The sequence below is a fragment of the Ascaphus truei genome, chromosome 3 (genome assembly GCF_040206685.1).
Source record: "Ascaphus truei isolate aAscTru1 chromosome 3, aAscTru1.hap1, whole genome shotgun sequence".
Taxonomy (NCBI): Eukaryota; Metazoa; Chordata; class Amphibia; order Anura; family Ascaphidae; genus Ascaphus; species Ascaphus truei.
This window is the reverse complement of record NC_134485.1, coordinates 85,095,189-85,122,122: the sequence shown is the minus strand read 5'-3', so window position 1 is coordinate 85,122,122 and position 26,934 is coordinate 85,095,189. Positions and strand designations below refer to the sequence as shown.

Here is a 26,934-nt window from a genome sequence, read left to right as displayed (position 1 = left end):
GCGCACGCGGCTGCAATGCATTTGTTTTCGGGCGACGTCGCATCGCCGTCACTATAAGCGCGGCCTTGGTAGGGTTCGATGAGCCTTACATTTTGGTATATACAATTTACCATTGGCATTTAGGAGAAAGCTGGAGACCATTCCCATGGGTAGAATGTGATTGGCGGGTAGGATCTTACCTTTCACTGCTCATTGAAGAGCTCGTCGCACTATAACTCTGAGCTGACTTTGTAGCCGAAGTGGTTTTTTCTAGTGAAAACAAAAGTGAAATGTCAAACTTCGGAGGAGCTTTTAATGCTGTGTCTTTCTCATCTATGGGCAGGTTAATTCTATGCTGCACAATTCGCCAAACAAAGAAGCTGACGAGGCACTGCTGGCAGCAAACGTGTCAAAACCACTTAAACGGTTAAAAAAAATATTTGTTTTTAAGAGACAGACTTTACTTTTTTAAACAAATAGCTATGTGCAAAGATTTGGGGGTGGGGGGGAAAGACTTAAACATGGTATCATTGTGAATTACCGAGGAAATACCTTGTAACTCAGCCCAAACTGCTTTAGAATAACATACACATTCATATTTAATTGGTACAATCCCTAAACTAGTCTCTTATTGCACAAAATTGTTTACCTGTGAAAGGTCTTATTTTAACATACTAGGATTTGGCCCTTATGCGCTAAGTGCGTCAACCCCACTCCCCCCAAATAATCATGGGTTTTACTTTTTTCTTTCCCCTCCGTCTCTCTCCCCCACTTTCTCCCTATCTTCCCCCACTTCTCTCTCTCCCTTCTCATCACTTTCATTTATTACCTTATGATGTCAAATACTTTGTCTCTTTTTTCTTTCCCCACCTTCTCTCTCTCCTCCCTCCTTCTCTCGTCCCCCTTTTCTCTCTCCACCACATCCCTTTCATTTAATACCTTACAGCAAATGAAAATATCACTTGTGAGCACATTCACATGTCTCAGACAGGTCCGCAACCTGGCTTTTCCTCATTATCTCCTAGCATACAGTGCTTCCACTGCAGCCAGGCATTCTGGGAAATGACATGCAAATGAGCATACAGTGTTACTTTTTGCTCCAAATCCATTTTGACATGGAACCCTAAAAACTTATGCCTACCGCATTGCACAGCTTTGCAGCACAGCCTGGGTTCAAGTGCATAGCCAGTAAACATCCTCACAAAAAGCTGTTTCAACTTTTTGGGTCTCATCTGTGTGAGGCTCATTATAAAGACTTTGCAATTTGAAGCTGGGAAAAGTTTCCAATCACACCTTAACTAAGGTATGGTGGGTAACCTTATGATGTCAAATTATTTCCACCTCTCAGCATTCTTGCTTTCTACGTCTACTTTCTGTCTAAACTTTATAACTATCTGACTCTCCATATCTGCCACCAGGCTATGTGCATTATGATGTCCCAGGTGAGCTCACAGGTGGATAATTTTTATTTTACTTTAAATATAGTAAGATATGAAATGTCTTTGAATTTATGATGTCATAATTCACCTTGTTGAACACCCACTACATGCTGCTATGCACAGTATGACTGGGGTTTTATGTGATGTGGGTTCTTGACAGACAGTTCCAAGTTTACAGACTTCATAGTCTAAACGGCAGGATTAGCGTTTGGTACAATGATTCCTGTTGTGTGTATTATTACCACATGTATCACCTGTGATCCCAAGAGTTTACAAATAATGACTATACTCACATGTCATCTGGTAATCCTTTGCCTCTCGGCTGTAAGAGTTACAAGGATGGTATACAGTATAACACAAAGAGATTCTCACCGGAGCTTACAGATACACCCATCGTCCTGACAGAGCTGGCATTCCATGTCCTGACAGTACCTAACAGATACACAAAGCAGAGAGCGATTGATACATAGATTTGTGTGTGAATATATATATATATATATATATATATATATATATATATACACGTCTACTTCATATTCACAGTGAGCAGGTCATCGCCATGTATTTATACTATAAAGATGGGATCAATCCAAGGCTTACACTGATTAGAACTGCAAGTTTGCAAGATTCCTCCAGTGGAAGCAGAGAGTGGAATTCTAAACTTTCTTTATTCTTTGCTGAAAAAAAACCTACTGAAAGCCAGGGCCTTATTTTCTAAAGTGCGATAGCCTCGATGCGCTTGGAAAGCCCCATTGGCTTCAACGGAGCCATCACATCTTTATAGAATAAGGGCCTAAATTAAATGGGGAAAAAACCTAGAAACATAGAATTTAGCGGACGATAAGAAGCACGTGGCCAACCTAGTCTGCCCATTTGCCTTTTCTGCTGTTAAACTGCAGACCCGATTTCGTCGTTCTAGAGGTAAAACTCATTATGTGCGTTTTTGGCAAAAACGAACTAAATGCACTTCCCGAGTTGGAATTTCTTGATATTTCTATTGGAAAACGCATTAAAGACACCTAATCTTCCGAACGTGTCAAATCAAAATACCTTCCCTTTCATGTACAGAATGTAACATTCAATCGCCTTTTCCACTGTACTCAAAGAATGTAGTTAATGACGTTTACCTCTACAACAATGACTTAATCCTTGGCTTTCTTTTGTATTTAGGCTACCCTTATGTCTATCCCAAGCATGTTTGAATTCCCTTACTGTATTAGCCCCTACCACCTCTGTAAAAAGAGAAGTGAATTAAAGAAAAGTCTTATTAAACACATGTGACGACACACAATAGCAGATCACGGCTCTTCTACTAATTTTCCAAAGCGGCCGCACCAGAATAAAAAAAATGAGATTAGGAGGGCCACAAGAGTATTGGAAGGTCATTTAATTTAAATGTGAGAAGCCTTACAAATATTACACTTACGTTTTGCACGCTTCTATATAATCTATCTATTCTCTAGGGAGAAGGAGAGGCTCAGTGAGTAAAGACACTGACTGACACTGAGATTGTTGCACGGGATCCTGGTTCAATTATCGGCTCCTTGTGACCTTAGGCACTTTATCTCCCTGTGCCTCAGGCACCAAAAACATAAATTGTACGCTCCACCGACCTCCAAAATTTGTGCCTGCAAAATGTCTCTGTAAAGCACTACATAAAACTAGCAGCGCTATACAAGAACATGCTATTATTATTTCTCATTATATTAAACACACTTAGCAGTGAGTTTTCAGTATGAAAAGTTGCACTTAAACTGCCATGAAATTAGCAGTACAAGGAGCCGGATTTGGCCACGGACCGCAAGTTTAGGAGCCGTTGAAGGACCATTCAGAATGGGCCTTGAGAGCCATTGAACGTTCCCTTCATTACCTCTGGTAAACCCCGGCGCAGCGCTATTTTGCACTGCCTTTTGAGGGTATAAGATGAGTGAGTGGATATTATATTAGCACAGATAAATACATAATCTAAAAGATACAGTATTGTATTTATGTATAATTATATACATAATAAAAGGTTATTCCGGTTTGGCTGCACTGAAAAATGAGCATTATGGCAACATTTTTGAGGATTTTTAATGAAAAGCTTCCTTCACATTTTTAACTTGTTCAATATAAAGTTTGCCATTTTCACAACTTTCTCAAAACCTGTGAATTCCCCAAATTTTCCCCATATTTAATAATGGATGAAGAGAATAGATTTATTTCATGAAAGTCATTATTTTTAGAGACTGATACTTCTAAGCATTATTCCACCCCGTTCCCTTATTAAATACAATGGTCTTAGTTTGAATGGTTAACCTTATTGAAAAGCTTTGTAAACAATTGAAAACACCTTTTTTCTTTGATTTATTTGATTGTATTACGGATATTACTACCTAAATTAGTTAGTTTTAGTTAGTTACTATCTCCTGATTTCTATAAAAAAAATGATATTTTTGAATCACCCTGAAGGTGAAACCAGCATCTTGTCTGTGCATCCGGTGTCAAATGGATAAGGTTTGTATTTTCATGTCAAGTGTTTGACAATTTTCCTACAGATCCACAATGACCTCATATCACAAAAGGAATTAGACAAAGACTGGAACCATTATTTGGCTGACATGGAAACATTATGGGCCATATTTGCAAAGCAAGTCTTCAGCCATAGGGTACCTCCCAGAGCTGGAAGACATCACATAGCCCATTCAAGTTAGTGGGCTGTATGGTGTCTTCTAGTGTCACATGGTGTTGAAGGGCAGAGGACTGCTTAGTAAATATGGGCCTGAGTGTTACAATCATATGCAAACACTCAGAACTGTCAGTGTTGTAATTTGTTTTGGTTGAAAAAACAACTCTGAATTACATTTTTAAAGTATTATAATGTAACAAGCATTTTTTGTTTCTATAGTAACCATTTACGAATTCGCATCCCCTTCCTCTTCTAAAACAAGCTCTGGCACGCCCCTTTTTGAGCCCTGCCCTCCCTCTAGCAGTGCACCAATTGTATCTAGTGTCTGCCTAGTCACATGATCTTCCCCACAGAACTTTGCATCTTTAGTCCTCTTCTGCTGCACTGACAGCCATTTAGTAAACCCCAGAGTCGAATCTTCGCCGATCGATCACAGGAGAATGGGTCGATCGGCAACTTAGCTAATTACTTGTCAGTGTGTAGTTTGTATTGATGCGCATATTAAAGGGGGGAAATAAATAAAGAAATAAATGGCAGCTTGGACTGCTGCTTTAATATGACAATCCAATTAGTTTACTTTGATCCTAGAAGGGACTGAAACATGCGACTTCCTGTGATTTTCACACCGACATTTTGGAGAGATTTCGGTTTTAAATAGGGACATGCATCTGTCCTATTGTAGGAAAAATACACAATTGATGTGCAATTATATAGGATTTAGTCTTAACAATGACTTTTAACGAGCTCTTAAAATAAATAGAAGAACTGTGACCGCAGGGGATAAGTGTAATAACGGGGCGAGTGACATTACAACTGGCTGAGGGAAGGCTTTACCGTCTTAAAATGTCAGGAATGTAAGAATATTTAGGAAAGGCTGTGATTCATGCCTGTCCTGCACGCTAATTTATCGTAATACCTAGAAATGACAAGATTACATGCAAATTTACAGATAAATCCCTGCAAACATTTCATTGTAAGGCAAATAGTGTCAGTCAAGTGGCAAGAAAATGTAACCCGGGGCAAAAAAAAAAATCCTTGAAACTTTTATTTCCTTTACTTTATAACAAATTATAATTAAATAACAAATCTTGGAGCCCGAAGTGCTGAAATGATCCACATATACCCTCTAATGCAGGGGAGCGCACACTTTTGTTGCTGCACCCACCCTCCCTGCTCGCCGACGTTGTCGCGCCCCCCCCCCCCCCTTACCTCGGTGCGGCCTCAAATGACGTTGCGGGGTCGTGTGACGTCACGCGACCCGCGGCATCACTCGACGGCACGTTACCATGGCAACCGTGACGTCACATGAACCCGCAGCGTCATTTGACGCCGCGTTGCCACGGTCACGCGCCCTGAAGCCGGCTGAACCTCGATAAGTAGAGGTTGCAGAGGCCTCGCCCGGTCCCCCGGCATTAACTTTAAGTGCCTTGGGGAAGAGCGCGGGATCTCTGCCACCCCCAATGTGCTGAAATTGGGAAGAAAGCACTTAGCACATAAAATACCTTTTTAGGAACAAGTATTCCCACAGTAAGGACTTTACTAATCTGTGATTTTTGCTGCATTTCTTTCTTTCTTTTTAAACATAACAGGGTCAGAGCCTCCAACATTTGTTCATATCAATAAATGATGTGTATTTATGGATTTATTTGTCTGCACCTATATACACACACAATGCTATTGGTACTAAATCCCTCCTATCCAGCTGGGGTTACCAGGTGGCTCCTCCAAATATACTGAACACGATGGTGAAAGGTGCAACGTGCTCACGACATACCCCCCACCACCCCCCTCCATGCTGTTTGCTCCTCTCTTTGGCCCCACACCCAGCCTCCTGACACTTTCTCCTGATTGGCTGCTACTTGGTAATACAGCAAATCAGGATGGAGGGAGCTGCCCAGCCGCTTAGCAGCAGCCCTGCTCTCTCCCTGCTCGGGGAAATCCCACAGCCCCGTAAGCCAGTCAGGTCACGAAGTCCAGAGAGGTAATACCGGGCACATACAAGTCCAGAGAGGTAATACCGGGCACATACAAGTCCAGAGAGGTAATACCGGGCACATACATGTCCAGAGAGGTAATACCGGGCACATACATGTCCAGAGAGGTAATACCGGGCACATACATGTCCAGAGAGGTAATACCGGGCACATATATGTCCAATATTACCTCCAATTTTTTATTGGACAGAGTGTCCAAATACAGGACAATCCGGTTCAATACTGGACACCTGGCAACCCTATACCAAGCTAATCATTAGCAGATCAGTCATCAATCTCCCAGCTGCTTTAATTAGCCAAAGCTTCGCTTCAGCCTCTGGCAAAAGTAGGTGCAATAGTACAGCTGAATATAATGGGTACAGGGCAAAAAACACAGGTACAATACTTGTTTGTGAGTATGCAAGACCTGTTAACCTCTTCAGTGCTAGAGGAATTTTATCACCTCCGTGGCCACAGAGCCTCCGGCACTTCCTGATCACATGACCGCTCTTCTGAGTGATCACGTGATCAGCCCCTGGTTCGGCCTGTTGGGCCGGATGTGACAGGGAAGGGGGTGGGGCCCTTCACTATGTTACGCGATTGGGCGGGATCGCGTACAGCCCCTAAAAAAACCAGTACAGGACAGTGTACGTCATGAGGGCCGCTGGGGTGGCACTTTTATTGTCATAGACCAGGGGTGGCCAACACCAGTCCTCAAGGGTCATCAGCAGGTCAAGATATCGCAATCAGTGAGCCATCTGTGCTGAAGCATACCTGTTGGTGGCCATTGAGGACTAGATTTGGCCACCACTCCCGTAGACTGTACGTATATCATTAGGGCACTGATTGGGATAATACAAGTATTTTTCTGTTCTAGTTGCACAGTCAATAAATGTCTAATTTTAAACCTCTATAGACATGACTGACAAAGTCACCTCACACCAACTGAACCAGGGGGCCCTCCCCGGCATGACTATGCAAATGTTGCCACTGAGAAAACCCTAGTTATGCTGAAATACCCTAACATTGCTCCCAGATCTTTCTGGAAATCAAAATGGCTGCCGGCTACATTTATGCCAGATATCCAATGCGGAAGAATTGTTCCCCTCGCTGACCGGCTTCTGTAGCCAGTAACCATTGTTTTCACCACGACTGGAAAAAAAGAAACCAACAATTGTTAGGGCGGATTCTGCCTTACGGAGACGTAGTGCTCAGCAACATGTACTGGAGATGTAATAAATGTACAGAATTGGGAATGCAACTACTTTATAGCAGTTGTAAATCAGTAATCAGGACTGACGTATAAACCGGTTTATAAAACAATAAAGCATTGGCCATTTTTAAGGGTACAGCCCATCATTTAAAAATAGAACCCAATCTAATGTTTAAATCAGGACCCTTCATTTCCGAGATAAACAATGTGATATTTACACAGTGAGCAATAAGACACCACAGGTGTCGGCCAAGGCTCTCTCACCCAGTGCATTGCCTTGTTTTGGTGAAGTCTCAGTAGGACTCTTGAGGTCTTGTCCGTGCTGGCGGCTGCTACCATTGGTCGCACTGGGATAGGTATCGCCGCTCCCTCTTGTCACAGCGGTGACAGGCAGGTGCGGCTTCCTCACAGACAGCGCCGGAGAATGCTCCTGTGTTGCGGAAACTGGAGCAGGGGAGACCACCTCCTGGGAGACTTTCGCTTTATCTACAAAATGAAGAATACACAGTAAAAAAAAAGTCAACAAACTAATCTTTCAATACTGAGTCACCAACTCCTGTACTTGGAACAGCTGATGTGTAAGCAAGACCTTACTGAATGTGTGCGTGGAAATAATAATAATAGCATGTTCTTGTATAGCGCTGCTAGTTTTTACATAGCGCTTTACAGAGACATTTTGCAGGCACAGGTCCCTGCCCCGTGGAGCTTACAATCTATGTTTTTGGTACCTGAGGCACAAGGAGATAAAGTGACTTGCCCAAGGTCACAAGGAGCCGACACCGGGAATTGAATCAGGCTCCCAAACTCAGTGCCAGTCAGTGTCTTTACTCACTGAGCCACTCCCTCTCCTGCATAAAAACTACTGCACAACTTGTAACAAAGGTATTTATTTTTTGTAATGTATTTTTTTTTATAATCAAGCCATAAGAAGACAGGGTACTTTAAAAAAAACGAATCAAAACCCTGTTTCTCCCATTCCCATCATATGTACTGACTCAAAACAAATCATCTCTGGAGCGAAAACATTTGCATTGAATGGGGACATGCAAATATAATAATAATGAATCTATAACACAAATATATGCCTTTCCATGTAGTGTAATAGGAATGACATCCTTGACAGCAGGTTACATTATAATGGTAATTACCTGGACGAACATTTTTGATCCATTTCAGTATACTTTGACGAGATAGTTTTACTATTAGGACCTGAAAAGGTTTCTACTAGAGCCAACAGTCTGTGGGGTGATGTATCTGAAGACTGAATTGGTCCATGGTCCCTTAGTAAAGGAATTTCTTAGCCAGATCAGGTATTTAAATCTCCCTAATCTCATTATAAATATCAACTCAATTGAGGTACAGTATTCACCTGGCAATCATTAGCACTATTCGGCACCAGTGAATGCACATCACACGGAGGGAGTCATCTTTTCTAGAAGATTGTTGTGGTTCTAAACATATGTTCACAGAAAATATGAAGATACATTAAAGGCTATTCATTAAACTGCAATAGTGTTGATCAGGGCGTTATCGCGCAGAAACGCCCATTAAAGTCCATGGTAGTTTCTGGGAGATAGTGCCCCGATCTGCACTAACGCAGTTTATTGAGTACGCCCAATAGTTTCTGTGAAAGCCCACAGCTGTATACTTTATAATCTGTTTCATTATAAAATCTGTCAGCAAAGAGGTTAATGAAAACATGAGATGCCTCTTCTCTCAAAAGATAACGGTGGAGTTTAGATGTTTACTGCCACTTACCATGGAGATATTCCCATGGGGGAAGAGCAAGGCGGTGCACTGCTAAAGAAGATGGAGGCTGGATCGCGAAAAAAAAGTAATTTATTCCATCATGGCGACACTATAAAAATCAGGGAACGGTAGAGAAGCTCTAACGCGTTTTGCGCTGTCAAGCGCTTTCAGCGCGAAATGCGTTAGAGCTTCTCTACCGGTCCCCGATGTTGATTGTGTCGCCATAATGGAATAAATTACTTTTTTTTCCCCGCGATCCAGCCTCCATCTTCTTTAGCAGCTCTTCCCCCCGTGGAAATACATCCGGTTACTTGTTCGCCTCAGCCGTGTGCACGCTTTCCAGAGACGCATCGTGGAGAAATATGTAGGTCGTGAGTATTGTACTTGGTCAAATCTCTAAGTTAATACATTTTTGACTGCCTTATACTCCAGGTGACACAGGACCTTAAGTCCAGCGTTGGTATGTCCTTGTCTCACGGCTGTGATTCAACAGACAGATCCACAGGACTATGCTATGTGGCTTGCGTTCTACTCACAATAGGGAGTTACAATCAATGCATGTCAGGACCAAACCATAAGCCTCTGCTACTATTTACACTGACTCTCGATGCAGTAATATCTGCTTGGTTACACTATACAATATAATTGTGGACCCACAGCTTGTGATGTTTTCTGAGCACTGACTTTGGACTCTTTTGTTCTGGGACACTCTATACACTTACCATGGAGAGACTGGTGTCCGTTTTCAACCACTGGAGAGCCTGTGGTTCTTGCGGCGTCAACATCATTCTGCGCCTCTGGCACAACGCTCTGCCAAGGAAGTGAACCAAACATAACATGAGTCTGCCAGCTCGCTGGTGATTAGAAATCACATTTAAGGCATAAGGGTACAGATTATGTCAATTTGAGTAATAGTAGGATTTTAGAGGCTTAGAAGCAAAAAAACATAATTTGCACCTTGGATGGCTGGCATGGCTTTTTGAAGCTTTTAGTTACGTTATATATCAAAAGGGATTAAAGAAATGTCAGAGTTATTTAGTCTTTAGGTCCTATTATATCTTTGTCCAGTTGGAAGACCACTTAGCAGAGGAATGTGTTCCAGAAACAAGACTTCTTTTTGGATTTTTTAGTCCTCAATCCTACTTACTTGTTTAGAAAATAATTTAGACATTAAACTAGATAGAGATGCTTACAGGCTCTGGTGTTTTCGTGTGACCTCTCCAATTTTTTAATGAATATATATATATATATACAGTATATATATATATATCATAAAAAATCCAGAGGAATTTTATTATTTATAACTAGTCTTTAATAACATTTTATAGTGTAATAATAATTACATACTATATTATTTTTTGCTCCCCATATTAACCCTAATAACATGCTTCACTGTAAAACACTGGTATATTTATTATTACGGTCAGATAACGGAGTTCCCCGCCTTTTTCTTAGATCAACAAGCAGCAGAGTTTCTCTGGGGACCCCCTGTTTCCGGAGATACATACCTCCGTAGCGGGTGCCGGTAGCCACTCCGGCTCAGCTAGCTGGCATTGTGGGGACCAAGTAATGGGCTCTTTTTAAAGCTTTCGCGTCCTGCAAGCCAATAGAAAGCTGTGACATCATCATGTTCTGCTTCCTATTGTCCCGCGTGATGCGGGAGATTTAAACTTTAAACCCAGCTAGCTCAGCCGTAGCAGCTACCCGCACCCCCAATGGAGGTAAGTCTCTACTGAGGTAGGGTGTCCCCCGAGCTGAAATGAATGGGGTTGAGACCCAAGGCTTCAATCCTGTGTAAAAATGGATTGTTCCTTTAACATGGGGACAATATATAGATGACCTGTTCTTCATCTGGCAAGGGAATGTAGATGGTTTCTTACATTTACAGCAGAGTCTGAATTATATACATGAGACTATTTTCTTTACTGCACAACACAGTTTTAAATGGAAAGAGGGGGCGGCCGTCCCAGGGAAATGTGGGAACGGATGCTGAGCCTCCATTTTACTCTATTTAAACATGCATGGTAGGTTGAGGTCTGCACAGATTTCTTCTTGACAAAGAGCTGTTTCCCGAATCATGTGTGACGCCCTTTTCACGAATTTTCCTGTGTACTTCTTTGAATTGTGTATTTTTGAGATTGCCTATAATTCTGATTATGCCACTTGTTTATTTATTTTTTGAGTGCGTCGCATCATTCACCATTGTGCCCAGTATTTTTGGAGAAGCCACATGGCAACCCTAGCACTATGTTAGACTGCAGGAGAACACAATGTTTTGAAACTATAGAACAGTGCTCACTAGGCACCAAAAATAAATGTTTCTTAGGTGAGGAGGGAGAGGCATAAACACAGACCTGTTTTTTTTAAATCAAAATGATGTAGAGGTGCTATAGGCTTGTAGCTGTGGTACCAAGTACTCCCTAGCACCATCACATTTCAATCACAGAAATATGCGGAAATATTTACAATATTAGAAATATGCGGTTATCACATATCTGTAAAGCAAAAAGGGCCTGGTTACCAAAGAAAGGATGTATGATTGCAGATAGATGCTGTTATATTTGGATGTCCATCACTAAAATAACTAATGACCTCCATGCTGCCAAAGACAGAGGTCATTACACTGTGCTCATATTACTCGACCTCTCTGCAGCATTTGATACCGTGGACCACCCTCTCCTCTATCACATTCTCCATACTCTTGGTATCCGTAACCAATCTGATCAGCCACAGATGCCCTGTAAGACCAGGGGCCATCACCATCCAGAGGCCTGAGACCTCTGAGACTCTGCATCGCTGTAAGGAAGATCTGCAGTGGGTGCCATGCAATAAAGACCCTTGTTATTACACTCCTGTCTAAGTACAGCTGAACCCCGTTATAACGCGGTCCTCGGGGGCCACCAAATCCGACCATGTTATAACCGGGGTCGCGCTAATTTTTTTTAAAAATGGACGCCGCGCGCCCGATCGGACGGAGGAGGCAGGAGGGAGGTGCCGGCAGCCCCAGCACTTTCCCCAGCAGCCCCAGCATTTCCCCCCAGCAGCCCCACCATGATCCCCAGCAGCCCCACCATGATCCCCAGCAAACCCACCATGATCCCCCAGCAGCCCACCACGATCCCCCAGCAGCCCTACTATGATGCCCCAGCACTTCCCCAAGCAGCCTCACCACGATCCCCCAGCAGTCCCACCACGATCCCCAGGCATATTGGGTAGAGGGAGGAGGCAGGAGTGAGGCGTCGGCAGCCCCAGCATGTTCCCCCAGCAGCCCCCCCAAGATCCCTAGCAACACAAGAGGTAGGGGGTGGGGGGGTGTATGTGTGTGTGTGTGTATGTGTGTGAGTAAATATATTCGGGGTCCACGCTTACACCGCGTTATAAGCGGATCCGCGATATAGCGGATCGCGCTATAACGGGGTTGAGCTGTATCAGTCCTTGGACGGGAGGGAGACAAATGCAATAGTGGGGGCTGATCTCTGGACACCCTGGAGCCCGCTACGGCTGGAGGCGCTAACACCATGAGAAGAACTACAGAAAGAACATAAGCCTGTCCTGATCTCTATACCATCGCAGATCCAACTCAGCTCTCCTGATCCTAACAGGTGTCCGCACCATACACAGGTAGCAGAAGCTGTGCATCTCCCACTGGGAGGGGGGCAGATCTCTCATGAGCGGAGGTTAACACCCCTTCAGATCTGCTGGATTTATTTGATGCAAAGAGAAAGGAAACATGCAACAGTTCTCGCTGCAAATTTGATACATGTCATTATAATACTGGGCTTATACCTGTCGCTGGCACAAGTGGAGCAAAACAGAAAGTGAAGCACCGTGATACCCTGACAAAACGTGGCGCAGAGTCAAAATGACGCAATAATGTACCAGTTTTTGGAGCAATCTGCAGTGTCCTCCGCTTGATACAGACAGATGTAACCAGACTTAATGATTGCGCTGCCAGGGGAAGCCTCGGAAGGCAGACCTCAGCAGGGAATCTCTGTGATCCCATGCAGAAGAACCGACTTCCCGCAGGCAGCCGCGGCTTTTCCCGTCCCGAGAGCCACCGCGTTTTGCTTCTCGTGCGGGGGCTCCAGGGACTGCAAGTCTGGCCACATCTGCATGGCTCGAAAGCCCCTTTTTTCTTTTTTTACTGTTTTACACAACCAGGCTGGCAAGCGCGTGGAATTGCAATAGTATGCGTGAAGATGTTGGGGATGAGGGCAGAGGCAAAAGGAGTTAGCAACAGTGAAAAACATAATACATAATAATATACCAAAATATATGCTTTCCCGGCTTCCTTCATTGTTAAAACAATCATGCCCCAGAAGTGCCTTTCATATAGTAAGGGGTTGAATGCTTCACAGAAGGGCAGCACCAGCAGGCCACATTGCTCAACTCTGTGTGCTCTGCAGTAGGTGGAAGAATTTTTCCACATACAGTGTATGTCTATTACATGCAACAGAACTGCATAGATTGTCCTTTACCGATTCTGGCATAAAGTGGCATTACATCTAGGGTTGCCAGGTGGCTTCTCCAAAAATACTGGACACAATGGTGAAAGGTGTGACGAGCTCGAGACACACACACACACAGAGACACCCCTCTCACCTCTATCTGCTCCCTGCGAAACGCGTCAGAGGACCTTTTTTCCTGTTTGATCGTTTTTGGCTATTATGCCCAAATAAATAATTAATTTTATCTGCATCCTTTTTTTGCTGTGCTCAGCCTTTTTCGTAATTTCCGCTCTATCATTATACAGAGGCCCTCGCGCTCTCTCCCACAACAATTAAACTGATTGCCGGGGGAGAGTGCGGGGCCTCCGTAACGCTCTTATCTTCTCTGGCGGCCTCTCCCGGCTTTTCCTCCTGCATGGTCCCTTCATCATGGTCTTGCATGGCCATAACAACGAAACGTCACGGTAGTCACATTGCCATGACAATACGACGCTGCATGGCTCTGCGATGTCAGCCATGATGACGAGACCCTGCAGGAGGAGATGCTGGGAGATGCCGTCGGAGAAGGTAAGATCTCCACACATGTCCCTGCCCAAGCCCCACAAACATCCCAGCCGGCCCTGCTTGTATTTGTATGCAACTATCAAATCTCTGCACCCCCATCATACCACGCTCCAATCAATGTAGCTCTCATTACCACAAAGGCAACTGATTTTGTCCTGGAAACCCCACATCCCGAGGACCTTTAAATGAGCAATCCCAGCAATATCCTACACGTGTGTTTTTTTTTAAATAAATCAGTTCCGTAGTCTTAGATAATACTTACTAATTTTTTTTTTAAATACTGAGCATCCTTAGATTTCTATAAGAGGTTCTAACACACCTCCCCAGCAGTGCAAGATCTTCGCAAGACTTTTCTGGTTTTGATAATCTGTTGCCAATGTTCCCAGCAGTTTGAGCCGCAAACTGTAACAATAGATAATGTTTCCTTAGTAATATAAGAATACATTGTAGCTGCTGAGTTACACTGACTGAAGGAAACTGCAAGACGAGATAACGAATCAATCGGCAGCTTAGGTAATTGTTTTCAATAAAGGTAATCAAAGGCTGCATATATTAAAATAAACAAAAAAAAAGATTTGGTGGGGGGGGGAGATGTTCTGGCAGTGGGGGGGGAGGAGGGGGGGGAGATGTGCCGGCAGTGAGGGGAGATGCGGCAGCAGCGTGGGGAGGTGTGCCAGCTGCAGGGGGGAGGGGTGGGGGCGGGGTGATGTGCCGGCAACGAGGGGAGATGCGAGAGCAGCACTGGGAGATGTGCCGGCAGTGGGGGGGGGGGGGGGGTTAAGCAGGGAGATGTGCCGGCAGCGAGGGGAGATGCAGCAGCAGCGCAGGGAGATGTGCCGGCAGTGGGGGGGGGGGGTTAAGCAGGGAGATGTGCCGGCAGCGAGGGGAGATGCAGCAGCAGCGCAGGGAGATGTGCCGGCAGTGTGGGGGGGGGGAGGGTTAAGCAGGGAGATGTGCCGGCAGCGAGGGGAGATGCAGCAGCAGCGCAGGGAGATGTGCCAGCAGTGGGGGGGGGGGGGGGGTTAAGCAGGGAGATGTGCCGGCAGCGAGGGGAGATGCGACAGCAGCGCAGGGAGATGTGCCGGCAGTGGGGGGGGGGGGGGTTAAGCAGGGAGATGTGCCGGCAGTGGGGGGGGGGGGTTAAGCAGGGAGATGTGCCGGCAGTGGGGGGGGGGGGGGTTAAGCAGGGAGATGTGCCGGCAGCGAGGGGAGATGCAGCAGCAGCGCAGGGAGATGTGCCGGCAGTGGGGGGGGGGGAGGTTAAGCAGGGAGATGTGCCGGCAGCGAGGGGAGATGCGACAGCAGCGCAGGGAGATGTGCCGGCAGTGGAGGGGGGGGGTTAAGCAGGGAGATGTGCCGGCAGTGGGGGGGGGGTTAAGCAGGGAGATGTGCCGGCAGTGGGGGGGGGGGTTAAGCAGGGAGATGTGCCGGCAGCGAGGGGAGATGTAGCAGCAGCGCAGGGAGATGTGCCGGCAGCGAGGGGAGATGCAGCAGCAGCGCAGGGAGATGTGCCGGCAGTGGGGGGGGGGGGGAGGTTAAGCAGGGAGATGTGCCGGCAGCGAGGGGAGATGCAGAAGCAGCGCAGGGAGATGTGCCGGCAGTGGGGGGGGGGGGGAGGTTAAGCAGGGAGATGTGCCGGCAGCGAGGGGAGATGCAGCAGCAGTGCAGGGAGATGTGCCGGCAGCGAGGGGAGATGCAGCAGCAGCGCAGGGAGATGTGCCGGCAGTGGGGGGGGGGGTGGGAAGTTAAGCAGGGAGATGTGCCGGCAGCGAGGGGAGATGCAGCAGCAGCGCAGGGAGATGTGCCGGCAGTGGGGGGGGGGGGGGGGAGGTTAAGCAGGGAGATGTGCCGGCAGCGAGGGGAGATGCAGCAGCAGCGCAGGGAGATGTGCCGGCAGTGGGGGGGGGGGGGGGGGAGGTTAAGCAGGGAGATGTGCCGGCAGCGAGGGGAGATGCAGCAGCAGCGCAGGGAGATGTGCCGGCAGTGGGGGGAGATGCAGCAGCAGCGCAGGGAGATGTGCCGGCAGTGGGGGGGGGGGGGGAGGTTAAGCAGGGAGTTGTGCCGGCAGCGAGGGGAGATGCAGCAGCAGCGCAGGGAGATGTGCCGGCAGTGGGGGGGGGGGGGGCGGGGTTAAGCAGGGAGATGTGCCGGCAGCGAGGGGAGATGCAGCAGCAGCGCAGGGAGATGTGCCGGCAGTGGGGGGAGATGCAGCAGCAGCGCAGGGAGATGTGCCGGCAGCGAGGGGAGATGCAGCAGCAGCGCAGGGAGATGTGCCGGCAGCGAGGGGAGATGCAGCAGCAGCGCAGGGAGATGTGCCGGCAGCTCCCCGGGCGAAGCTAGTATTATCATATCTGTGACATAGAAGCAGTAACTATTCCAGGAAGAGGAGACATGTACGTTTCCGATTTTGAATCCAGGTTCCCTGCAATGCCTGGTGTTCCTGTATTCAGCTGAAGTGAAGACATGAGAGAACTAATCCACTATCTCAAAAGACAAATAGAAAAAAGGCTTTCACAGCTACTTATCTCCATCCACATGTGGAGCCAGGAACATTCTGTACCAGTTCACACAAGTTAACCCAAGAGTTATCCAGCCAACGCGAAGCACAGGAGTTGGATTACCAGCTGAAAATTCCCTCTCCTTAAAATCTTTGTAGTGAGCTCGTTACCTGTAATATTGATCTCATATATATATTGATATATGATAAAGGTCCTGTTTTTAGGACCGAAACGTTGGTGTTTTGTGCCTGCTTCACTAATACAATTCTTTTTGCTAACAAGTGTGCTGTCTCTTCCTTGCTGTGCCTGCTTTGGATTCCCTGGATTCTCTGGTCTGCCTGGTAAGGAGCCTTTGATTATATATATATATATATATATATATATATATATATATATATATATATACATATATATATATATACGTATATATATATATATATATATATATATATATATATATATAATTCTTATATTGAGCTAACCGTGCTTGCAGCTCTGTCCGCAGAATTTTTCAAATGCAGCGGAAGCAGACTTCATTACTCCCCTCAATGCAATGCATTATTTTTCCATTTTACGACGAGCGTCACCGAAAACAATGGTAACGCGCATGTTACTCCCTTAACGCACGGATATTCAATGCCTAAGGCTATGCTTATAGTGACGGCGACGGTCGCTGGAAAATCAAATAGAGATGACTTCCAGCGATCGCGACCAATCCGTCGCTCTGTCGCGCCGCGCTTACTATAAGCGCACGCGACGGCGGCAATGCATTTGTTTTGCCGCAACGTCGCTGTCACCGGCACTATAAGCGCAGCCTTAGTCTGCGTTTACAGGGGTAATAAAGTCGGCGACATCTGTACATATCTCTAATCAGTACAGATTACGATCTAATGTAACCCCTTAATAGTATTACAAATGACAGTCTTATTGTAATGCTTGAGGCTCCAGTAGAAAAAAAATGACTGGCGCAAGGTCACATCAGCTCCTTTTTAATAAAAAGACTCCTTCTTTTCCTGAATAAAAGAACAGGAGGATCCTGTGGCACTCAAAATACTTTTGGCAAGAGTCAACTAGACATTGAAAAGTCTTTTGAACGATGCAGGCATAATGCACAATGTTTTGGGGAGATCCCTTCCTCAGATAACACACGTCCTTCTTTTCCCGGCCTATACATATAAATATAGCATAAACCATTCAACAATAGTATTCAGTATGGTTTGCTTCAACAGCCCTGGCCATGGTGCGCCGGAGGATTATCAGGGAGCCGCGTGGCACATGTGGCTACCAAATTGTTAGGGTTTTGGGGTTTCTTAATCCTCACGGATGGGCTCTTTGGGTTTATACTTTATTTTGGGGTAATACATGGGTCTTGTGGAGATGTTGGGATTTCGGGGATTGTATTGGGTCACTGCATCACAACACAGAGTTCTCTCTGGAGTTTGAGGGGTTCTCAGTGGGCGTGTTGTGTTACAGCTGCACAGTCGCTGCAGGTGACATAACATCCTGCACTGGATCAACCACAGGTGAGAGAGTCCCAGGGCTCTGGAGAAGGGGAGGTTGGGGTATCTTCATCTCTTTAGGAGGATTCTAACATAGTATTTTCTAAAGAGGGTTGCTGCAGGTAGGGGTTGGCAAATGATCACACAGACAGTACATGGGAGGGGGGGGGGGCTGAGGTTGATGGGCGGTGGGGTTGTTGTGTGTGGTCTCTGTGCCACATTGCTGAGGTTGTGTGTGTATTGCTCAGATGATGCGGCTAATTCTGTCCCTCTTATTCCAGCCCCGGGGCTCTAAAAGTTTGCATGGCCCTGGTCTAAGGGGTTCTTTCTGGGTGATAGATGCATTTTTATTTTGTTTAAACCAAAATATGATACCTATGTAGCACCCTCGGGGGGATGCCAAGTTATTTTAGTGGGTTCATAGTTCCTATAGAGAGTTAAGGGGTTAAATCCTGGTACTGGCCCATAGACAATTGTTAGTTACTTTATGTTGCAAAATGATTAAGCCAGTTGTTTAGTCACGCCCACCTTCTAGAAGGTGCCTCGTATGATACTAGATGAGAATACTTTGTAGAAATTTTTAACCGTTCCCCTAGTAGTCATAAGGACTAGTGATGTCACTATGGGGTATATAAGAAGAGGAGGGAACATTCTAGTTCAGATGTGAGTGGACCCAGAGTGAGGGGGATTTCATCAATTAAGTCATGTCAGTCTGCAAGTACGTGTTCAGTATTAGGATCACGGTGTGCTTTTCCAGCTAGGGATAGGGCCCCTCTATAGGGCTCTGAAGGTGTTCCACACGCAAGAGGGAATGGACAGGTACTCCTAGTAAGGTACTGTACGCAAGGGCCTGGGAGTATCACCTTAGAATTACTAGGGGCTAAGAGACTCCTTTGTTCTGTCAGAGGTGATAGGGTGTAAGCTCTCATGCCAGAGGGCACCCTGCCTAGGGATTCCAGTGAGGTGCGAAAAGCCATCATTCAAGTAATAGAGTGTAACTTTCCCACAGCACAACGGGGGAGAATGTGTGCCTCTTTAGGCACTGCTACATGAGCTTCCCTAAAGAACGTTGTATGTGTTCCTGCAAATAAACCAATAGAAACGTTCCTGGCACCCTCTACTATTGCCGCTGCACCAGCACCCTTAGAACAAGGTAAAAGAACCGCTGAGCATCACCTGCACCACTATAGAGACATTAGGACCCTTCGGTGAGGCCCCTCCTTTGTTGGTGGGGGGTAGAGCTGTTACACTTATAAGCAGTGGTTGACAAATCACCAAAAAATCTACTCGCCACACAAAAAAATCTACTCGCCACCTAGTACCAAACGTGCTGCTTGGGCCAATATTTACTCGCCCGGAGGTTAAATCCACTCGCCCGGGGCGAGCAAATGTATAGGTTTGTCGAACACTGCTTATAAGTATTTTTAAATCATTATTTAAAGTTAATTTGTAAACAAGGTGAGATGAGTTTGGTTTCTTCTTCTACTCCCTTCTGTGTGATATTCCTGTGTGTTCAAAAGGAGGTGGCACAGACAACACCTCTCCCCAGCTCCCCCATTCGGCTTACCTTTCCTGGCTCTCTGAGAGGGTGGCCGCGGATAAGGAAAACACCTGATTGTCAAACACTTCAGTATAGCTTATTTCCAAAGACACAAAGTAGCCACATATTTGCTTTTAACGTGGTTAGTTTTGAGGAAGCCAATTAGATTGTTACATTATTTACACCAATGTGGGGTTTTTGGCCAGTTACGCCAGGCTCTGCCCCTCCAGAAATTCAGATTAAAGATCCCTATTCAATACACTGTGACACAGGTCTTCTCAATATCAGGGATACATTTAAAAACGTCTCCGATCACAAGAAACCATTACAAGCTATGGAATAGGGGCCAAAGGCTCTTATAATCACTATGCCATGAAGCCACTTCCCAGCACTGGAGGAGGCTTTAGTCCCATCTATTTGACCTCTTCTTTAGCACATGGAAGTGGATTCACAGCATACTGAATAGGAGTCTAAGAGACTGGCATTTCTCTGCTGGATCTGTGGCGCTGAGCTATACTGTTGCATTGCAAAGTAAAGAAAGCGCACTTTGTGGCATATCAAGTTGCATGCAGAAAAACTGGAGATTAAAATGGCAATCTTTTTGCATTTTATCTTTTGTTTGGCAAGTCTGAAGAAGCGGCCAATGAGCCTAATGCCCCAGAAATCTTAAGTGTCATTTTCATATTTTATAAGGAGAGAATGTACGTGAAATGTTAAGGCCTTAATTCAGCATATTTTCTGTCGCACTTCCCTTCTCAAACATGCTTGTATTTCCCGTGCAACGGGCCGGGGCCCGTGAGCGAGTCGCCCCATGAGGGCGAACCAGCTCCATGACGTCACAGCCAACCCACCCTCCCCCACGCCTCTCTGCCGCCTCTGCGTGCAGGACAGGAGATATCTCCTGCTGCAGGCGAGCGTGCGCTGCGCCGAGGAGCGCGGAAGCTAGCGCGTTCTACTATGGACGCAGCCTTATGGAAGGCTGAAAGGTCATACCGATGATCTGTGAAAAATAGCTCTCTGATAAACTAAAAAAAACATGACCTGCGATACCCATTAATCATGAATTAAAGCAACAATAAAGTCTTTTTTTTTGTATCCTCCGCTTGCAGTTGTGCAGAAAACACTTGTGGCATTTTTTTTTGATTGAAAAAACAATTCTGAATGACATCTTTAATGTATTATAATGTAACAAGCATTTCTTGTTTCTATAGCAACCATTTACAAAGTCACATCCACTTCCTCTTCTGAAACAGGCTGTGACGCACCCCTTTTTGACCACTACCCTCTCTCTAGCAGTGCACCAATTGTATCTAGTGACTGCCTGGTCACATGATCTTCCCCACAGAACTTTGCATCTTTGGATCTCTTCTGCTGCACTGACAGCCATTTAGTGAACCCCTGAGCCGAAACTTTGCCGATCGATCACAGGAGAATGGATTGATCGGCAATTTAGCTAATTACTTATCATTGTGTGGATTGTATTGATGTACATATTAAAGGGGGGGGGGGGGAACCAGTAGTTTGGACCACTTTAAAAGCTGCAATCCCCAGATCCTGAGATACTCACTGGGTTAGTTGCTGTTATTTTCTCTTCCTTTAGAGACATTAAAATGGGCATTTAATCTTGCGTGCCCCTTGGGACAATGGGGAGACACAATGTCATGGGGGGGGGGGGGGGGAAATTGCGGCTTCCTATTGGACGACCGCAGCAGGCAGCTTTGACTGTCCAGGGATCAACACTGGCAACAAAACCGCCAAGTACCTTAGATACCGAGGGCTCCCGGGAGCTAAAAATAACATGGTTCATGTTCCCCTGTCCCATGTCACTGATATGTTTACATCAGCTAAAACTCGGACAAGTGCATTTTTTAAAATGTTTATCCTGATTGTGTTTGTAAACATTGTCACCCGAACTTACCGGCTGCATTTCCTGCCCTATAGTGTCCCTTTTCCTAAATTGGTCCTCAGGCGTGTGCAGTGCATGGCCGTATATCTCATTACTGAGGTGAACCAGACAAGACTGATAACGCCCTCGCGCCTGATCCCAGTCCCCGCTGTATAACTGTACAAGGAAAGGCCTACTGTACTTGTATTTGAAGAAGACAAAAGAGAAACTCCTAAGGTAAAACAAACAGTTTCCGTAGGAGGTCTCTGAATCAAAGATTAATAAAAGGTTAAGTCTACAGCAAATAAAAATATCACTTGTGAGCACATTGAGATGTCTCAGACGGGTCCACAACCCTGCCGTTCCCCATTATCGCTTACCATACAGTGCTTCCAATGCAGCCAGGGATTCTGGGTAATAACAGGCAGAGAGCACTCACAGGGTGTCACTGTACGGTGCAGGGTTTTTGGCACTTTTTTTAATCACCATAACTTTCTTTGTGTCGGGTTAAACATACAAACCAACTTCCAGTGTAAGCTTAACACTGCAAAGCAATGGTCTGCAGACGAAGTGTTGGCCTGGGAGATGCTGCAAAAAAGCAAGGGGATTTGGAGCACAGGGATATATCACTTCACAAGGAATGCGCAGGCTGGGGCAGAGATGAGGATTAGAAAAAACCCATCTGTCTCAGACCGCCTAGGAGAACAGTCATAGCAATGTGCACGCAGCCTGCAATGTACAGGCAGTCCTCGTTTTACAACGCTTCGCTTTACAACGAATGGCTTATCCAACGCTATGCAATGCATACCTATGTTCATTTTTACAACGCCAAAACGTCTTATCCAACGCTCTTACGACGCTTTGCAACGTTGTGTATGTGTGTATATATATACACATTCACATAAACAACGTTGCAAAGCGTCGTAAGAGCGTATATATATATATAATATTATACTATATAATATTATATTATACTATATAATATATTATTTATTATGTTATATTATATATATATAATACAGTATATACACTATATAGTTTATGTGTGTGCTGCAGATCTTATTGCCTGCATAAAATATTTGGTGTATTTTAGTGTTAAAAATGCCTTCAGGAACGGAACCTTTAATTTAAACAGTGTTCCTATGGGAAAATGTGTTTCGCTTTACAACGTTTCGCTTTACAACGCCATTTTGAGTAACACATTGTGTCAGATAACCGAGGACTGCCTGTATCTTAATGCTTACCCACGATTTATTATTATCCTTTTTCTTTTGCAACAAACATCTGGAGATAAAACAGATCCCTTATAAATAGGAGGGCACGCTTTAACAACAACAAAAAAAGTAATTTAAGAAAGAAAAGAAAAACATTTTGAAATTATGGCTGCTGGTGTTATTTCAAGCAGCTCTACAAGTGATGTAATGACGCATATATTTATTCGCTTCAATGTAGGTGCCTGCTCAAAGTGATACACTGATAGAGGGAGGGTCTGCTCAGCTAAATATAGGTAGCAGAACTGGAGGGGAGCTATCAGGGAACTATTGGACTAGATACTATAACAGTATTAGTTACTAAATACGGATAGACAACATACTAATAGTGGAGCAGCTATTGTTATTACCAAGCTCCGTGGGTATACTTAACGGAAGTATTTTCTGCACGTTACCACTCACTCGTTTGCATCTTTCACGTAGTCACTTATATTTAATCACGTTTTGTCTCGTGTCGGTTTTCACTATACAGCCCTTGGGGACCTTCTGATTGGCAACCTCAGTACTTAAACACATCAGGTGTTACACTATATGGCTCAGGCGAAGTACCATGGTTTTCCCTAATGTTTTGGACGCCACCATGTTAGTCATATAGTCGCAGCTCAAGTAGGTTTTCATTATTTTCAGTTTTTCAGTTCTCTCCTTACTTTTCCTTTTATTTTAATAACTATACGTTATATTTTATTTACATGCAGTTGAGGTTCGTAAGTGCATCATATAAGGCAGGGGGGCTCAACTCCAGTTCTCAAGGCCCCCCTCCCCCAACAGGTCAGGTTTTCAGAATGTCCCTGCTTCAGCATATGTGGCTCAATCAGTCCCTGCTTCAGCACAAGTGGCTCAATCTTCGACTGAGCCTCTGATTGAACTACCTGTGCTGAAGCTGGGATATCCTGAAACCCTGACCTGTTGGGGGTGGGGGGGGGGGGGGCCTTAGAGAAAGCAGAGAGTTGTCTGTGTAAATAAAATAAAATAAAGTGACTGTACTAGTAGCACCGCATTTACTAGACTGACACGTATAAGGATTGTCAATCTTGTGTACTCCACCCCAATTATACCGTGATCTGATTTATTCTGACCCTGTCTCAGCACCATTTCAGAGAGTGCTCTGGATAAGGAAGGCACAGCTGACGTGAGCTTCCAGGACAATAACTTTTCACCCTTCATTTCTAAATGCTTCTCGTTCTCGGATTCTGTTACAGAATCAATCATTTCGTTTGTCTCTATAATGAATGTATTCAGGCCCCCAACCCCTGGCTCTCACACTTTGCCCGGTGTTATCAGGCCAGCACATACCACAGATGTACCTCCTCCCACAGGCATTGCCGCTTCTGTTTGGGAACCAGCCCCAGCATCTGGAGCCAGACTCCTCTGCCTATCCAGACACCTCCAGCCTCCCTGTCACAGCTCAAGATCTCACTAACTCATACATTGCTAGTGTGAGGCCAGAGAAATATATGAAGAGGAGCCGAGAAAGCGACTCCATGCACACTACAACATACTGTACACGCAATGCAAATACAGGACATAGCCTGGGTGTTCAAGGTTACAAGCCTACCTCATAAAGCCTGCACAGATAATACACCAATGAGGTGCCAAGAGGAAGGCCCCTCAGACAGAGACTTGGGCAACCGTATGGTAACTAATCCCGCGTCCATAGTTTGAGTGACGGCGCGAGCGAAGTTGCGCGCGCCGAAAACAAAAGGCCGCACGAGAGCGACAGGGTGGGCAATGCTTCGCGATCTGGCTGGGTAACGTGAGCGGTTCTGTCAATCAGGGCGAATCGCTCACGTCACGTCAGCCCGCGCCACGCCCCGTCACGCAATCCTACAGGCCCCGGATCGCTTCTAGTACAGGCGCGCGTGACGTCGCGTGTCCGTACTATATCCAAGGCCGAAGAATGCTTAGGATCATGAAAACACAACATTTGTTTTAAATCTGCTTCCTTGTTTGGTGTCTGGTTTATCATTTTAGTAACAGAGAAATATATGACAGGGTCATCTGGCAGTGAAGATCTATTTATATATACATGCATGTGTTTCAATATAAACACATGTTGACATATAGTAAGTATCCCATGAAAATGTAAACACATTATCCTGCAGATAATTATATTATCCAATTGTGTGCATCACTTGCAGGAGGCAAATACACAGTCAGACAGCCCAAAGCAAAACTTTAGTGCAGGGGTTCTCAAACAACTCTGTATCTGCTTAACATAAAACAGTTCTGTATAAAAGTACAGAGGGGAAAGGTTACATAGTTACACAGTAGATGAGGTTGAAAAAAAGACGTAGGTCCATCAAGTTCAACCTATGGTAAATTTAGACAACAGATACAGGCATACCCCGCATTAACATACGCAATGGGACCGGAGCATGTATGTAAAGCGAAAATGTACTTAAAGTGAAGCACTACCTTTTTCCCCACTTATCGATGCATGTACTGTATTGCAATCATCATATATGTGCATAACTGATGTTAATAATGCATTTGTAACAGACTCTATAGTCTCCCCGCTTGCGCACAGCTTCTGTACAGGTAGGGAGATGGTATTGCTGTTCAGGACGTGATGACAGGCGCATGCGTGAGCTGCCGTTTGCCTATTGGGCGATATGTACTTACTCGCGAGTGTACTTAAAGTGAGTGTACTTAAAGTGGGGTATGCCTATACTTTCTCCTATATCTATACTTACTTATTGATCCAGAGGAAGGCAAATAAAAAACCCCAGTATCATATCATCCAATGATGTCTCATAAGGGGAAAAATCAATTCCTTCCTGACTCCAAGAATTGGCAATCGGATGAATCCCTGGATCAACATCCTTCCTATGTATACTTATTTGGTATATCCCTGTATACCTTGCCTTTCTAAAAACATGTCCAACCTTTTTTTGAACAAATCTATTGTATGTGCCATCACAGTCTCCATGGGTAATTAATTCCACATTGTTTCAGTCAGTGCCTTTACTCACTGCGCCGCTCCTTATGTGGCTGTGTGACACCTTTTTGAGGGCTCAAGGGCCACACGTGGTTCTTGAAGTATATCATGTTGCCTACCACTGTGTTAGTAAATATGCATCGCAATGGTGTGCAGTTTAAGCACTGTATGATGTCTTATAGAGACCGGAATAGGCTTGTGGAATATCTGTGTAAGACGGGAATGAACTCAAGTGTTTTGTGTAAATACGGTCACAAAGAAAAAAAAATATTGACTTATGTTGTCAGTTTTTTGCTGCTCTTATCCCCACTGTTTGTAAATTATTTACTGTTTATTGCAATTGTGTAATCTGCTGAGTACACTGTTGGCACTATATAAATAAAATTATACACACAAAGTTAGGCCAGTGGTGCTTAACTCCAGTCCTCAAGACCCCCCCAACTGGTCAGTTTTTTTAGGATATCCCGGCTTCAGCACCGGTGACTGTCTTCGACTGAGCCACCTGTGCTGAAGCAGGGATATCCTGAAAACCTGACCTATTGGGGGGGGGGGGGAGGGTCTTGACGACTGGAGTTGAGCACCACTGAGTCTCAATGTGATGTTTCAGACCTAACCAGACCTTTATCAGGGCAAATTTATGTGAGTGACTACAGTGTGGTGTAACCTTATGTCTTTTAACCTGCTAAATACATGTGCGCTACACATGCATTGCATGTATACACGAGATAAAATCAACAGCAGCTGTTCAGATCGATATTTTTCATCATAACATCTTTACCACCACTCCCTTTCCATAAACATACATACACAGACATGCACGGGACTGTCCACATAGATAAGGGCTCTGGTCGTGTTTGAACAGACACAGAAGGGTAAAAAGATATAAAACACATTCCCTTGCCCCTCAGTGATCCACCATCAATGATTAACGATGCCCTTCCCTGCTCGCATGGTCTCTAATGTACTCAAGAATATTATTTGGATACAAGCCTCCTGGTGATTTACAGCCGGGCCCCAACGTTTTTTGTGTGTGTGTGTGTGTGTTTTGTTTCATGTCATAACATCCACAAGTGCCGTGCTGAAACGTTAAGGCCGCTTGGCAAGGAGGATCGTATTTTATTTATACGCCTCGTCTGAAGGCTCAAACGGTTGCAATCGCTCAGGCGCTGAAGTATAAATAATCTGCTCGGAAAACACATGCTTTACACGATGACTGAAAAGATCGCCGAGAAGCCACCGCAGTGTGCGGCAGATCCGGGCTGCTTAGTAT

At 45.2% G+C, this 26,934-nt stretch overlaps 1 protein-coding gene across 3 annotated transcripts in view; it reads right to left on the bottom strand.

Annotated features, from left to right (window-relative positions):
• The window catches only part of LOC142491624 (smoothelin-like protein 2), a 108,603-nt gene that overhangs the window by 48,958 nt on the left and 32,711 nt on the right, over positions 1 to 26,934 (bottom strand). For all 3 annotated transcript variants that reach the window (XM_075594458.1, XM_075594459.1, XM_075594457.1), the window contains 4 exons: positions 9,744 to 9,831; positions 7,537 to 7,758; positions 1,791 to 1,850; positions 180 to 249 (listed from right to left, as the gene is read on the bottom strand). In XM_075594458.1, the coding sequence (XP_075450573.1) occupies positions 180 to 249; positions 1,791 to 1,850; positions 7,537 to 7,758; positions 9,744 to 9,831 (440 nt within the window). The remainder of the gene's footprint in view (positions 1 to 179; positions 250 to 1,790; positions 1,851 to 7,536; positions 7,759 to 9,743; positions 9,832 to 26,934) is intronic.